The following is a 15,545-nucleotide window of genomic DNA, read 5'->3' as shown; positions in this document are numbered from 1 at the left end:
TTCTCCATAATCATTCTTTTAGATCACACTTTTGCGTGAATATTTGCTTAATTATATCGCAATTATGTATTTGATTTTATAAAAGAAAAAGCTATATTTATGAGAATTGGACGAGATTGCAAGACAGGATGATGATGTACAAAAGCAATGAAGATTAGAACCCATTCTTTTTTTTAATTTCTTACATTTTCTTGCACTTTTTCTAGAAAGTAAAATAAACTCCAAATGTCGGAAAAAGAAAGTTCAAGACGATTCAAAAACATATATGTAAATATTTTTTTTAATTAATTATAAAATTAATTATTGCTTTGAGAAAATCATAATTAATTAATAATTAATTTTAAAACATATTTATATACATATGTTTTTGAATCTTCTTGAATCTTCTTTTTCTAATATTCTGACTTTATTTTATTTTTAAAATTTTTAAATCATAATTATCATCACAGCATGGAAATAAGCTTTATGTTAAAAATTAAAATATTATTTAACAAATGTAAAAAAAATTGGTTATTAATAATCATTTTATCATTGGACCTGTTCCTGAATATGCGTGCACGCGTGCGCGTATACATACACAATTTTTTTTAGATAATCTTCAACTTTTTTAGTTAATATAAGTCGATGGTTTTTTAAACAATTATCACAGATTAACTGATATCTCGAAAATTCAGAATCTCAATAAGCGATGGATAACCTTGGAATAGATACGCAATTAACGGGTGCTCAAACTGTGTTGACCGCTCATTTCAATACAAGCTTCAGCGTGATTTCTCGCAGATAAACGCATGTGTTTGAAGATTTTTTAATTTTTCACAGTCTTCGATAACTATTTAAGCCGCCAATTTTGCAATATTATAGCTGGGTTCCCTAAAGCACATGGTATCTATAGTATACGTAATGTGTATTATAGATATATGCGTGAATATGCTCTTTACAGAACCCAGCCTATATTTACAGACCCATGTATAAAATGGATATCTATCATCGTTAGATTGAAATAAACATGCGTAACACTATTTTAAATTAATAAGCATGAGAAACAAAATAATAAATGGTGAATTCACGCTTGCTTGGAAATGCTACAATGTTGTAAATATAATCTACAATGTTGTAAATATATAGATCTATGTTTATGTTATCTATGTTTATTAAGACCTGTTGTTTCTTTCCGCGAATTCTATTATTCAATTAAGTTTGTATTTATAGTTTTAAAACGCTTCTATAGTTCTAAACTATACTTAAAACGCCTCTATAGTTCTAAACTAAACTCTGTAATAATTATTTATAAGACAATTGCTCGAATATCCGTGCATATTAAAATGCAAAAAAAAATGTAAAGAATAAAAATAAAAGTAAAAAGTATGCTCAGATTAAAAGAACAAATATAAAATAAATTTAAAACAAAACTAATGAAACAACATAGATGCGCACAATGCGTATATAAAGTAGCAAGATAAAAAAGATGAAAATGATGAGCTTCTACACGAATGTGAGACTAGGTTAGCAGCTACACTACACATGCAATCTATTTTTGTGTTATCTATTTTTGATGTTTTGATCTAACTAAGCATGCACATACCTCGATAATAAGCGGTTGCATCAATTGGTTGTCAGTCACTCTAGTTACGACGGTCTCGGTGAGTGTACTCTTTGTGATGGTCTCAGTAACTTTACCGAGTGTAGTAGGAGCTGGAGGGAAGCTAACATCCCCAGGCAAAGTATCGGGCTGCTTTATCGTCACTGTCACAACGGGGCCTTGATGGGAGTCTGGTGAAGGCGAGGATGTTGGAGGTCGAAGGAAATGAGCGGGGATCATAGCTTGAAATTCTTCGCTGGTGATAGGCTTCGGTACCTGTATGTCCTCTTGCGCAGTTTCATCCGGTCTAGGATCTACGTGAGAGGTCGTAGTTGCAGAACCGGTGGTATTATTCGTAGGTGACGTCATCTGCGAGATGCTATGCCTCGGAGCCGGCTGCGGATATGATGCTTGATTAATCGTCGGGCTGAAAGCCGTTGGTGAAACGTTTTTTTCCGGCTCGCTTACGCCGTTCATCTTAGGCGTTTCATTGACGTCATCGGCCTTCGCGGATAATGTTGGCGGTGGTGTTTTCGAAGTGGGACTCGGCGACAATGCCTTATCGGCGTCCATGGAGCGACGGTATCCGCCGTATCCGGGTCTATTTGCCATATAACTGTTGGCATTGTACAGGCCTGTGTAAGGTTTCGGTGCACCTATCACACGCGGCGATTTTTCCGATGGAGTTACGACGGTGGCGGGGTTTGCTTGAGAAAGCGGTATTTCCCGTTCGACCACTAGTCGAACAAATCTTTCCAAGCCAGTAAGTAAAGCCACCGCTTGTTCATGTTTAGCTCCTCTCATATCTACCCCATTAATCTACATTTTTTACGAAAATGATTTAATATTCATTAAGATATTATATGTTCTATCATCTATTGATATAAGTTTATATACTCGATGAAAACATACTTACAGATATTACTTTGTCCCCAACTAATAATTTACCATCTTTTTGGGCAACTCCGCCGTCCGTTATTCTCGAGATAAATATTGCCTAGAAGCGATTAATGATACGTAATTAATTTCAATGCTAATTAAAACGATATTAAGAAATGATGAAAAATTCTATTATAGAGATGCTTACATCGCTATTATCTTTAAATGATGGTGAACCTTCTCCACCGGCAATACTAAATCCAAGCCCATTTTGGTCTCGTATTAATGTTGTGTGAAAAAGAACGGATACCATAGGTTCACTGCTTGTTTTTAGAGAAGTTATAGGCTCGGGAATCCTTTTCGTCTATGATATATTAAATTTGAATCCATTAATCGTACATATTGTCGTCGACAAATTATCACTATCAAAAATATTTAGACACGAACGTGTTACCTTCGCAGTTTCATGAGTCACGGATGCGTCGCCATTTTCTAAAGTATGCGACAATGCTGTGGATGAGACATAAGATGTCGCACTTGGTGCTCTACTTGTGCTTAAACTAGAACACACGGAATCTTTTCTCGTCGGTGCCTAGAGAATAATAGCCAAACTCTATCATCACAATTATATTAATCTTGCGCTTATATTTAAAATAACAATCAATTTATATCAACCAAATATCAATGCGACATTGCTAATCAGATGACAATATAATTATTTAATACCTGTTCATATGGCGGAATTATCCTCGTAACTTCCCTTATTATATTCAATATGAGAACACGTCCGCATGCTTTCAATACTTCTACAGCATCGTAATGGTCTACATTCACTACTGATACTCCATTTACGGATATTACTTTGTCACCTACTCTCAAACCAGCCAAATCCGCAGGTCCACCTGAAAATGAGTAAAATAAATTGTCATTTTACGTAAAAAAGAATAAATACTCTGCATAAAATAACTTAATCTCTAAGCTTTAATAAGAAATGTTTATATAATATATGTAATAATGCAACAAAGTTCTTTTATAACTGTGAAAAAAAGTATATTAAATATGTATATAATTGTAAATCAAGATATAAATAGATTGCAAAAAGATATTAAATATACACACAAATAAACAATAGGCTAGTTATCAAACAGATTCTACTGCTTTTGATAAAGTTATTTATTTATAAGTAAATATTTACCTTCAGTAACTCTTGAAATAAAAATGCCTTCATCGTCGCCTTTAAAAGGCGTCGATCCGATACCGCCAGCTATTGATAAACCTAGTCCGCCAGTCGTTCTTTCTATATGAATCTCATATTGCTCTTCCCGTATCTCCAATGCTGGTTCAATGTCAGAGGTTGCATCTGAAATAACATGTTTAACTACTTGATCATGAGTTGTCAACAGTTAATAAATATATTTATCTATGTCATATATCAACGTTTACCTCTTTTAATTTTTTTGTTTTTAATATAACATTTGTATCTTCTTCTAGGCATTATATTAAACAATTTATCTCGATTTTATTTATGTAAAAAATATTATTTTGTATATATATTATCGTGCAAATATTCTCTATTATAATTGTCCTTAATACTTCCTAACCACTGAGAAACACATTGATAACTAGATTCGAGATAAGATGGCAAGTAAGTTGAGTACAAGATATATCTTATCATGTTTTCCCTTCTCTTTAACGCGATAAATTCATGATTCATACATAACAAATTTTTTAAATTCTTTATTATCATTTTTCAATGAAAATTTTATCAATACATACGATAAAAACTTACTCCAAAAAGTAAATATATTATTACCATAAGATAACAGGTGTAATAGTGATAAAAACTGAATAAACAGAAAAATTTTAATCAAAAGTATAAATAAAATTATATATAAATAATTAAACTTTAGCGTAATAATAATTATTTTTCAACTTAATTCTTAAATTTACCTTGATTATGCGCGTCGAATGTTTCTGTAGACTCTACTTGTGAAGGTAAAGATGTAGAAGTCTCGTCGGATTTTTTCAAAAGTGCCTATAAATGCAAAATGCAAAATGAATGAAATATAGTTGATTAAATATATCGGCAAATATGAATGTTGCATATCTTTTACAAATTATTTGTTAGTATTAAATATTTCTATGTTGCAAATAAATATATCTGTGTTGCAAATAAATGTAAAATTTTTTTTTTACTTATCAAAAAACATAAAACATTAACCTGTGCTATAATAGAAGCAACTTTATCCTTGTCAATTGCTGTATGAATGCGTTTATTTTTCAGATGATGCGGAGTGTCTCTACGTTGAAGTTTATTGGGCTTATTTGAATCATAAATATCTTCATTACTTGCGTCTTCTGCAATACTAAATTCGACGTGTCTTTGCACATCTTCATTTTCAGACTCCTCTTCGCACTCCTCCCTTTCTTTTGATTCTGGGATGGAATTTTCAGCTTTTGCGTTCTGCAAAAATAAATATTTTTAATTTATTTGATAGTAAAAGATATAGAAATTGGAAATATATGTATGTGTATATAGTGTAACAGAACAAAAGAAAGAATTGAAAATTAATATATATATATATATATATATAATGTTGTAAAAAAGCTTATGGAGACACTATACTATTCTTAATCAATAACCATTTTTATAAAATCGGCATATTGGACAAAAGAAAATTGTAATTGACACAATTGTAATTGTAATGATTACTGATATAATCATTATTAGAATAAAAATATTTCTCTGAATTTTACTTACTGAATGAATTTCTGTAGCATATTGAACAGAAAGATCATCTATTTCTTTATTAATTTGAATATCCGTGTTATCTGATTCGATGCCAGATGTTGGTGATTTATGATTATTTTGTATAGTACTACATTCCACGTGCTCTTCTTGCTCAGAAACACTTTGCGGCACATCTGCAGTGTTGACCAGTGTCTCTGGTTCAGTTTTATCTAATCCAAATGTTTGAGAAACATCCTGACAAAAAATTCAAACCAATTACTTTCTAGCTACAAAGTAATGCAAAACAAAGAATCCATTAAAAATATTATCAAAATCAAGAAATTAAATTTTTCTTGATTTATTAGCTTGCTGAAAAAAAAGTTAATCATGAGATATTACCTGTTCATCTGTAGATTCCGATCGACTTTCACTTTTTCCTTTGCTGAATAACTTGTGTGCTTTAGCTTTCAATTCTTTTGGATGTGGTGTGTTTTGACGTACAAATGGAGTCTATTTGTAAAGATAAATAAAAAAAGAAGAGATAAAACGAAGTATTACAAAGTAACATATTAAAAGAAAAGAAAAGAAGATAAATATATACCTCTTTGTCAGCTTCTGGTGGTTCGTCAGTAAATTTCACTGAATGTGTTCTTGATGCTTCTCTTTCTTGCCAGCCTTCATCATCGCTGCTTGTCAATTCACGCATCTCACCACCTTGAACGTTTCTCATACCAACCAACATTCCCAGTCTACCTGAATCTAAAAAATGAGATTATCAGTTATGCATAATAGTAAATATATAAAAATCAGAATAATCAAATTATATAATCTCTCATCAATCACTAATACAATTCTTTTCAGTTTAATTTGGAGACTTTTCTACTTTTAGCTACATATATCTGAAAACTACTAATTTACATGCTAAATATCCAAGTAAAATTTTTAAAAGAAAAAAAATAAATAAATAAAAGAAATATATTATTTATTTCGCATTACCTTATGCCGGTTAGCGTACTTTATATTCATGCAAATTTTGTGGCATTTTCTAACTAAAGTAAATCTGTCATCATGTACGTAACAAAATTGAAATTTGAAATATGATTAGACGGATTTGATAAAATGGTTTTAAAAAAAATATACAAATAAATAATGAACAAAATAAAGTGATTAATCTTAATTACTAACCATCAGGATGGAATTCCAATTGTGGCAAAAGAAAACACGTTAATACTTCTTGACCCGTTTCCTCGTCAACGTCTGTTTGAAATGTTAACATTGGTTGCGCCTGATTTTCGCTTAACCATACCGCCTTCAGATTCAGGTTGATCAAAGAATATGGTAAATAATGTAATCTGTGTGTAACAAAAATATATGCACAGTTACTTATTGAATAAGATAATCTTCACAACATATCAACATTTTTTTTGTCATCTTTTTTCTACATTTAATAATAATAATGATGCTGAGATAATTGTATATAAACTGTATACCTGTTGCCAGATACATCTAGAACATGAAGAGCATTGCACTGTCCCACTTCAGACGGAAGGTATTGTAATTTATTGTCTCTTAAAGACAATACACCCAACTTTTTCAAGTTTCCTAGGAAATGAAAAAAAGAATAAAGAAATTGCAATTACCCAGTATGTATCGTTTTCTTGCAATTTGCTTTGATATGTTTAACATTGTATAATAAAAAGAGTTGTCTTTTATATTCTATTATCTTACCAATTTCTATCGGTAGAAATTGCAGGCTATTTCTGTCGACATTCAAATTATTTAAATTGTGAAGTTTGCCTATCGATACTGGTAATTCTAAGAGAAAATTTTCTGTAAGAATTAATTCCTGCAAATTCTCGCACCTAAAACGTAAATAAAGTGTAAGTAAACTTTTCATATTTAACCAATAATTCATCCTCGTTTCTAACAAATTAATGCAATAGTGATTTAGATTTTTCATTTACCTTCCTATATTTGAATTTAATGTAGAGAGTCTATTTTGATCTATTTTGAGAATAGTTAATTTCTTCAGTTCGCCAAGTCCGTCGGGTAATTTCTCAATAACATTCTGTGATAAATGCAAATCTGTTAACGATTCGAGACCGCCGATTTCATCGGGAAGATCCTCTAAACGATTTTCCGAAACGTCTAAACACGCGAGCGTTTTCAGTTCGCCTATTTCAGGCGGCAAGTGTTGCAATTGATTATGATCGAGCCATAATTCTTGTAGCGCTGGTAATTTTCCTATATGCGCAGGCTAGAAAAAAACGTAATAAAATTGCTTGTTTATAATTAGTTCATGACTGAGAATGATATCTAAAGCTGTAGAAAGTTTAAATAATCGATATAAAAATATCAGATCGCCGAAAGAACAATAAATATAGATAGTATGCAAAAACTTATAAAGCTTTAAGTTTATAGATATTAAAGTAAAATTTATAATCTCGGGTATAATCTTTATCCATAGGACTAAAACTTTATTAAACAAATCATTATTATCATTATTATAAAAGTAATAAAAATAGAAGTGCCTGTATAAAAATATAATAATAATATAATTTTACACTTAAATGAACAAGATTTTTTTTTTGCGTAAAAATGTAATCATTTTTTTCGTTTTCGTTTGCGCTACTGGTAATTTCGCAATAAGATCGTCAAACTCACCAATTCTTCGATCTCATTATCACCGAGATCCAGCCGTTCGAGTTTGAAGAGCTGTGAGAGCGATTCAGGCAAGGATTTGAGCAAATTCTCCCTTAATTCCAGCGACTGCAATGCCTCCAAACTACAAGTAAAATATATACTTCCAATAATTAACGAAATAACGGATAAATGTTATGTAACAATACCTGAATACTGTAGCTTTGAGGTTTACTGCGATATTACCTTCCAAAATCAGGTGGCAAGTTTGTAAGGGACATATCATTAAGTCCAAGTACAGTTAAATTCCTTAGCTGTACAAATCCCGCTGGAAGCCTGAAAAATATAACAATAGATAAGAATCTGCTTAAAATCTATTGCTTCTCGATGAGAATACACAACAGTGAATTGTCAAAAGAAAAAAAAAGAAAAAAAAAACGTGAGAAAGAGAGAGGGAGCGGCAAAAGAGATAACGCCAAATCTTTCCTATAAACTGTATGCGTTATTTGGATGTTAAAGGTATAGAAGGAAGATAAGAATAATTGACTAACCTTGGAATAGGATTACTGCTGAAGTCCGCCACCTGTAGCGCCTGTAAATTCTTGATGTTCTCAGGAATGTCCGGTATATCTATAAGACAGAAGGTAAACGTTATCCGATAATCATCAATTATAACTGTAACTCTTTTCCGATACCGTTCGAGTAAAATTGTTTAAATATATATCGGAACGTAATCGTATGTCATACGTGTTAATTAATCGTTATATGAGAACGATGGTCTAAAATTATATTTTCATTGAAAAAATGCGCGAGTGAAAAATAAAGAGCAGTATAGCTTCGGGATATCCTCGAAATACGCCCATATAGCTAACTCGGCGACGTGCTCTTTTTTTTCCCGATATCTCTGTCAATGGTATATAATAAATCGTTGGAAAAAAAAATTGTGAAGGCTACTCCACGTGTCTCGCTTCACGGACATCCGAGTAGAACAGCTCCTGCGTCAGACGCATCGCGACACCAACGAGAGGAAATTACAAATAACAAAGCGTGATTCCGCTAGGAAAAAATTCGCTTCTCTCAGTCGTTGACTTTTTTGTCACGCAAACACACGTTAAATCGCTGCAAGAGAATGACGTTTCGGTAAGAACTTGGACGTCACGAATGTGTCATCGTAAAATTAGGCTCTGTGTGTGGGGAAGATTTAGGTGTATATGTACAGGTGTTTGTCCTGTAGCTGGCGATACAATCGGAAAGATAATAATTCTATATGAAAAAATTAATACAAAAAATGTAGAAAAAATTGTTTTCGTACAAAGTTTTTTGTTTTCAAGAAAATTAGCATTGAAAATTCAAAACTTGATAACACATTAAACTTTGATTGATAATACAGCAAGCTTAAGGCCTTTAACGATCGTGTATTACACATCGGATTTATCTCGATAGTAGCTATTAAGATATAAAGAGATACATTTTTTTTCTATTGGGAAAGTAAAATTTATCTAAATATTTTATACACAACAATTTCTCCTAGTAATTTAAATTATTTCAGAATGTTTTAGTAAATGGAGTATGTTGTATTTTTATATTTGCATACTAATAGTCATTGTCAAGATGTACTCGAAGACATACAACACCAAGTCCTTAAAAACCCTTAAATTCTTTAAAAAAAGCATTGTTAAAAAAAAAAATATGTTATTAATTTTTCAAATTTCGAAATCAATTTTCTCAAGTCTTGTATAAAGAAAATTATTTTACATTTTCGACTCTCTCTTATTTTTTTACAATTATTACCTTCCCCATTGAACCGCCAATTACGGCACTCTATATGTGTACTTATAAATTATCATAGTTTTAATCGAATATAACTTGAAGCGGAAACACAAATTATCGTTAGGTTCGCGCGATGAAAGCACATTTGCTAAATTGGACATGATCAAAGTGCTTTTAATTGTGTGAAAATTGATAAGAATATAAAGACGCGCGTTCTTTTTGACATTTTATTAACAGAATAGATGCAGCGTCGAAAATGAAAGAATGCCGCCAAATGCGGCAGAGCTTGTAGGCGGGTGAATTCACGCTAAAAGAGACAAGGGGTCGATTCTATGGATGTGGATGAAAAAGAATCTACGGTTGGATGGAGATGCGCGACGGTCCACAGGCCAGACAGCCTCTCTCTCTCTCTCTTTCATACATACATATACGTGTACATGCATACTCGTACATATTACATCCTTTTTTTCACGTGCAAGCACACACCGTCAATTTTCAGATGCCGCGCACGGCATCGCGGTTAGTCGACGGCCCCTTTTGATGCAACCGCAATAAACATTATAAATAGCACGAAACGTTCCACCCTCGGCCTTTGTAATTTACCTCGGAGGAGGTGACGGGAGATCGTTACTCTATTGCGTATTTGCATGCACGAGCCGAGAGAGAATGGACATAAAAACACGACGGAGAAGCGAGTCCGTGTGCAATTCTGATTAAAGCTGTACGTATTTACGCGAATTCCATTTAATCTGCAATTCCGAAAGTGATCAATTTCCGGTCGATCGTATAATAAGTAAAAGAGAGACGTAAATCTCTGCGTGCATAAATTTTTTCTCGTGTAAAATTCCAATCTCCGCAAAGTAACGTATCTCTTCGAACAACCTTGAGATTACAATTCGATCGCAGTCAGATATAAAGAAAAATAAAGAATGGTTCGTGTATAAATGAAAACTTATGAGAGACGAGAGCACGAAAGCCGAAGGAAAATTAGAGAGGAGCGCGATAAACTATAGGCTGTCGTTATCTCAATCAACCTTCCTCCGATCTAAGAAAACCTGTTGCGGTTACGCAATCTATTCATCTTTTACGCATTCGATTCGAGAGGCGATGGAGAGTTTCTCGTCGCGCGATCATTTTTTTTTTTTTTTCAACGAGAGTTCGAGCAATCCCTCGCTGATGAGTCAGTGTTGTCAATATATGGGCGACATTGTTGTAAACGGAAACAAATACGTAACACATATTTCAATGCATAATAGATCGTAAATACTTTGCCGATAGCGGGATGTGACCGCGTGAGGCGATCGCGCAATTCGAGGCATCGCGAGCCATTATAAAGGGAAACAATGCGTTACGAACAATGCGATACTATATAGTTGCGATAATTGCACGTGTATACAGCGGTATAATTTTCATTAAAACAAGCGATAACGTTATTATAAAAGATTCTACGATATTACTACGATATATAGAAAAGTAGCTCGTAAGCACATCTCGATGTGTAATTCTCTTTTATACTCTTAAATACATGTATTTCGAGATACTTCTTTTTTCGCGCGTTTATCTCGCTTAAAAATTTACATATTTATTTAATTTCATTCCGTTATCCCATATCTCTCGCGTGATTTTCTTCGACTGTCTAATTAATTATATAAATTTAATTAATTATATAAGGTAAAAATATATCATAGTATCTCTTTCTTTTTTAATATCTCGTTCTATATATGTATAGGTATTAGTCCTAAATCTCGGTTCCATTTTTGTTTTGTTTTTTTTTCTTTTAATACAATTTTTACTACGTGTTGGAATTTTCAGCATGTCGGTTTGAGGATTTTATATTTCGAATCTCAATTTTCGTTTGCTTTTAAAAAAGTTATTTGTATCGCAGACAAAATAGTTTGAAACAATATTATCACAAAACTGTGATACAATCTGCAGTGTTTAGTAAATATAGGTCTCTATGAATGTGTGTGTGTTAAACTTTAAACTTTTAATTGTGGATTAAAATTTAAAAATATAATCGTATGTCAATTTTAGTTCATCTTTTTCCTCTCGTTCGCTTTATCTTTCGACAAAAAAAAAAAAAAGGTGAAAATACCGATATTTGGTGTAACGTCAGGTGTATTTTGAGTAATGTAAGGACAACATGATTGCATGATCGACCGTGTTTCTGTCAATAAAGTGTGTTGTGTTTTCTCGGTCAACCAATCATCGACAGAACTAATCTAATATGAAAATCTTTCTTTAGAATCCGTCGAGTTCACATAACATACATGTATTCCCTATAATACTTTGTTGAATGTACTTTCAATCCTGCAGCCAGCCCATTGTATGAAATAGGGAAACACATTTTCTATTTAATTAATTGAAATAAATTGTTAATAAAAAACGAAAAAGCTCGAAAAAAAGAGAATAAACGCAAAACACATGATAATTCTCTGATTTTTCCAAATATAAAAGAAATCCCTAAAAATTTCAGATTTCCCATATTTTTCCAGCGAGTAGACATCCTGAATTTAAGAACAAAATTATCAGAGAAAAATTTTCGAAAAAATTCCTCGAGTGTCCCAATAAAATTCCACGATAATTGCCTAATTTTTTTCTTGGTAAAAAAGAAATCTCACATTTTTCCCGATGGCAGAATGCCACGCTTTTGACAATTGAGATACCTACATTGCAACAGGTAGGACGCGAGGAAAGGAAAAACGATACCAGGTAGGGAAATATTTATGACAGGCGCCAGTGACAGGCGGGGCGGCTCGACTCGGCTCGACTCGGCGCGACTCGGCCCGACTCGGGGCCCGACAGCGCGATGCGGTGTCGGTGACGCGCTTGCGACCAGAGAGGCACAAGCGAAAGAAAATACACCGTTATGCCTGCATTTCGTTAGCTAATGGTAGCCCGTATCCTCGAACCTTGCCGAGATCGTGTCGCGAAAGATTTTTTTTTCAAAATGACGCGCTTCGCCCACGTAAAGTCGTTGCGTCGCGGCCGGAAACGGTACTTAATTAAAGCGTTTATAACTTGGCCTTCTTGCCGTCGCCCTTTTGTTATTTCGCACGACGCCTTTCTCCTTCGGACAACCGTCGCACGTACAAATAAATCCTCGAGAATAACGCGATAATAAAGGATGATATTGGAGGGGAGGAGAAATCAACAAGATGCTTCCTAATGAGATTAATTATGATTAATTACTTGAATTCCTAGACGGCGTCCACGCACCAATACAGTTATCTCGCGTGCAAACGAAGCCGTCAGTATAAATCTATCTAGATTATACGAGAATATAATCTTCCTCACCGTTCCTGGATACATCCAACTCCACGAGATTCTCGAAATTCTGGATGTCTGGCGGCAAACGGTGTATCTCATTGTCGCTCAGGCCAAGCTTTCGTAGCCTTTGGAGTCGAAAGAAATTCTGAAACCGAGTACAAATACGATGATATAGACTGGCATACAAAACGAAAAAATCAAGAAAGAAAAATGTGTTAAAAAAAAAATAAAAAATAAATTTCTTTCAAACGTTATATTGTATCATATTGTCTTTATTGTATCGTACGGATACGATAGGGACAAGATTTTTGCTCCGCAGGATACTTACTTTTGGCAGATCGCGGATATGATTGGCGTCCAGCAGAAGTTCCTCCAAACTCCTGGAGTAACGCAGAATGTCGTCGGGGACGCACGGCAGAGAGCAATGACGTTTGTCAACGTATTCCACCTGCCTGTTACACCCTTTAAAAATCGGAATGCAGCGGAACATGGTACTACTCTCTATTCTCACCGTATTCACGTATCACGTTAAAACAGCACCGTACATAATCATCCCGCGGATAAAAACGAACGGACGGACGGACGGACACAGACGCGCGCTCGCGCCGTTATTTGCACATACTTTCCATCCGATGACGGAAGGAACGCACGATTTTCACGCCCTGCTCTCGGCTTTAAACTCGCGTTACTCTCGGGCCTATGCTTCGAGATCTGACGTCATCACGTCGACGATCACGTTGCTCGCGTTGCTCTAAAACCACGCGAATAAAACTACGAACGGGTACGACCACGTACGGGACTATCTCGTTCCGATCTCTTCCGAACGTGTCGCCAGCGTCACGGGAATATATATACCATAAAATATAAAATATATAGACGGAGCACTAGTTGCCGAGAACTATGCGCATTGAAAATTAATAATAAAGGTGCCATTACATGGCAGCATCGAGCGTCTGCGCAGAAATCATTGCGCAGGAATCTGAATGAAATAGATTCCAGCTTCTTGCGGCTAATAGCATGATGAGTAATATGAATTCGGTCGAGATAAAAAAAATTATGTTCTGATACACATTACTAATACTGAAAATTGATATTTATTTACATTATACACAATAGATATTATTATTATTAAACAAAATATGTATAAAACGTTACTATCCCCCAGCAGAATATTAGAATCTAATCAAGGATTAAGGATTAAGGGATATAATTTTCATATTTTCTTTTCCTGCATGTTTATAACATACTGCTCCTTTAAATCATTTCCTACTTTTAACAATAGTTTTTCAAACTGTATCGTTTTGTCATTTGTGAATTCCTTTCTGTGTCTTATTTATTTGAATATTTCAACCATCCAAAATCTTTTGCCGCATTTGTATTTTAATTTTATTTTAATTTACATTGCCAGAGTAGTAACGTTTCATAATATATCTTTGATTAATAAACACACACACACACACATCTGTTATATAATAAAATAAATGAAATATAATTCTGGGCAACAATATTCTGCGCAGACGCTTAACGCTCGACGCTTGACGCTGCCATGTAAAGGCACCTTAAGATTGACAATTGTAAAATTTAATCGCCCACGTCGTCAAATTCAAAATAGAACTCTCTGATTGGTCGATCGTTGCTGGTTATCCCTAGGTTACCCTAGACACTAACTGATATGAGTGGTTGTGGCCATTTGACAGGTGGTCGAATGGAATGCTCCTGTCACTACCGTGTATATTTATATTAGATTTGTTCGCGTTGCTTGAACTTTTTGCACTCAGCATCTTCGCTTTCACTCTCTTCAACATCCGAATATATATTCATCTCGTTTTAAGTGCAAAAATTTTTGGGAATTTCAAACAACGCGAACAAATCTACTGGTTGTCTATATCGAAACACATCTTATATCTATAAATGTATATATATACATGCTTTGGGGAATACCCGTTATACGTATACGTAAGTTGAATTTTCCGAAGTACCGTGATTACACACTATACTACTACACACGACTATGTATATACTGCAGTCACGGTCATCACGGACGGATAAAACGAAGAAGAAATAACGTCGTCACACCCAAGTTACGTACGAAGTGCGAGTTAAGTACTCTGCGCGTCGAAAAAGCGTAAAATATTTTTATTTTGTGAAGAGTATACGTTTGAAAAACAGGTAAATGCATTATCTATAGCTTTATATAATATAGAAGATCAGCATAATCTCGTATTAATAGCGCGAACTATTGTCGTGAATTGCGTTATATCGAACACGTCACTTGAAATCGGATATGGCGAATGAAATTCGCAACAATTCTTTTGTATTGTGCATATTGAAGTTTAACAATCTTTTACAAGTCTGTTTAATCTATTCTTACGTCTATATAAATTATTACTTTTTCATATATAAATGAGAAAAATAAATTTCACAGCTATGTATTAAGCACACATATGCTATTTTTATCACGTTTTTTAGACATAAGCTACAATATCGTTAACTTGTTTATGTAATAAAATTTTTAATAATAATATTGATAAGATTATTAAAATATATTAATGCTAAGATGGCCAATATTAATAATTTTTGAATGTTTATTGACACAGTTTTATTTATTTAAAATAATTAATATTATATATAAATGAAAAAAAATTATAATAATGATACTTTTCAAAGTTAGAATTA

The 15,545-nt window shown here is 33.5% G+C and overlaps 2 protein-coding genes across 12 annotated transcripts in view; one reads left to right on the top strand and one right to left on the bottom strand.

Moving 5' to 3' along the window:
- LOC115237931 (protein lap4) overlaps positions 1-13,701 on the bottom strand; it is a 29,680-nt gene extending 15,979 nt beyond the window's left edge. For 6 of the 11 annotated variants that reach the window (XR_003884412.1, XR_003884413.1, XR_003884414.1 and 3 more), the window contains exons 1-20: positions 13,198-13,701; positions 12,897-13,014; positions 8,381-8,459; positions 8,076-8,165; positions 7,854-7,974; positions 7,154-7,446; positions 6,918-7,051; positions 6,680-6,791; positions 6,375-6,541; positions 5,791-5,948; positions 5,589-5,699; positions 5,220-5,444; positions 4,680-4,922; positions 4,409-4,493; positions 3,654-3,818; positions 3,185-3,360; positions 2,913-3,050; positions 2,667-2,822; positions 2,496-2,576; positions 1,583-2,398 (exon numbers count right to left, since the gene is read on the bottom strand). Coding sequence is in view for 8 of the 11 variants with exons in the window: in XM_029811321.1 (XP_029667181.1) it covers positions 1,583-2,398; positions 2,496-2,576; positions 2,667-2,822; positions 2,913-3,050; positions 3,185-3,360; positions 3,654-3,818; positions 4,409-4,493; positions 4,680-4,922; positions 5,220-5,444; positions 5,589-5,699; positions 5,791-5,948; positions 6,375-6,541; positions 6,680-6,791; positions 6,918-7,051; positions 7,154-7,446; positions 7,854-7,974; positions 8,076-8,165; positions 8,381-8,459; positions 12,897-13,014; positions 13,198-13,359 (3,630 nt within the window). In the remaining 3 variants the exon portion in view is untranslated. Of the gene's footprint in view, positions 1-1,582; positions 2,399-2,495; positions 2,577-2,666; positions 2,823-2,912; positions 3,051-3,184; positions 3,361-3,653; positions 3,819-4,408; positions 4,494-4,679; positions 4,923-5,219; positions 5,445-5,588; positions 5,700-5,790; positions 5,949-6,374; positions 6,542-6,679; positions 6,792-6,917; positions 7,052-7,153; positions 7,447-7,853; positions 7,975-8,038; positions 8,166-8,380; positions 8,461-12,896; positions 13,015-13,197 lie in introns of those variants that run through there. The other 5 variants (XM_029811323.1, XM_029811326.1, XM_029811322.1 and 2 more) reach the window with 3 other exon arrangements.
- A 1,139-nt stretch (positions 13,702-14,840) lies between these two features.
- The window catches only part of LOC115237934, a 5,546-nt gene continuing 4,841 nt past the window's right edge, over positions 14,841-15,545 (top strand). The window contains exon 1 of the mRNA XM_029811331.1: positions 14,841-15,038. The gene's annotated coding sequence lies outside the window, so the exon portion shown is untranslated. The remainder of the gene's footprint in view (positions 15,039-15,545) is intronic.

Source organism: Formica exsecta, unplaced genomic scaffold, assembly GCF_003651465.1.
Source record: "Formica exsecta isolate Colony F162 unplaced genomic scaffold, ASM365146v1 scaffold314, whole genome shotgun sequence".
NCBI lineage: Eukaryota > Metazoa > Arthropoda > Insecta > Hymenoptera > Formicidae > Formica > Formica exsecta.
Note: the sequence above shows the minus strand (reverse complement) of the source record. Positions and strands in the feature narration are given on the sequence as shown.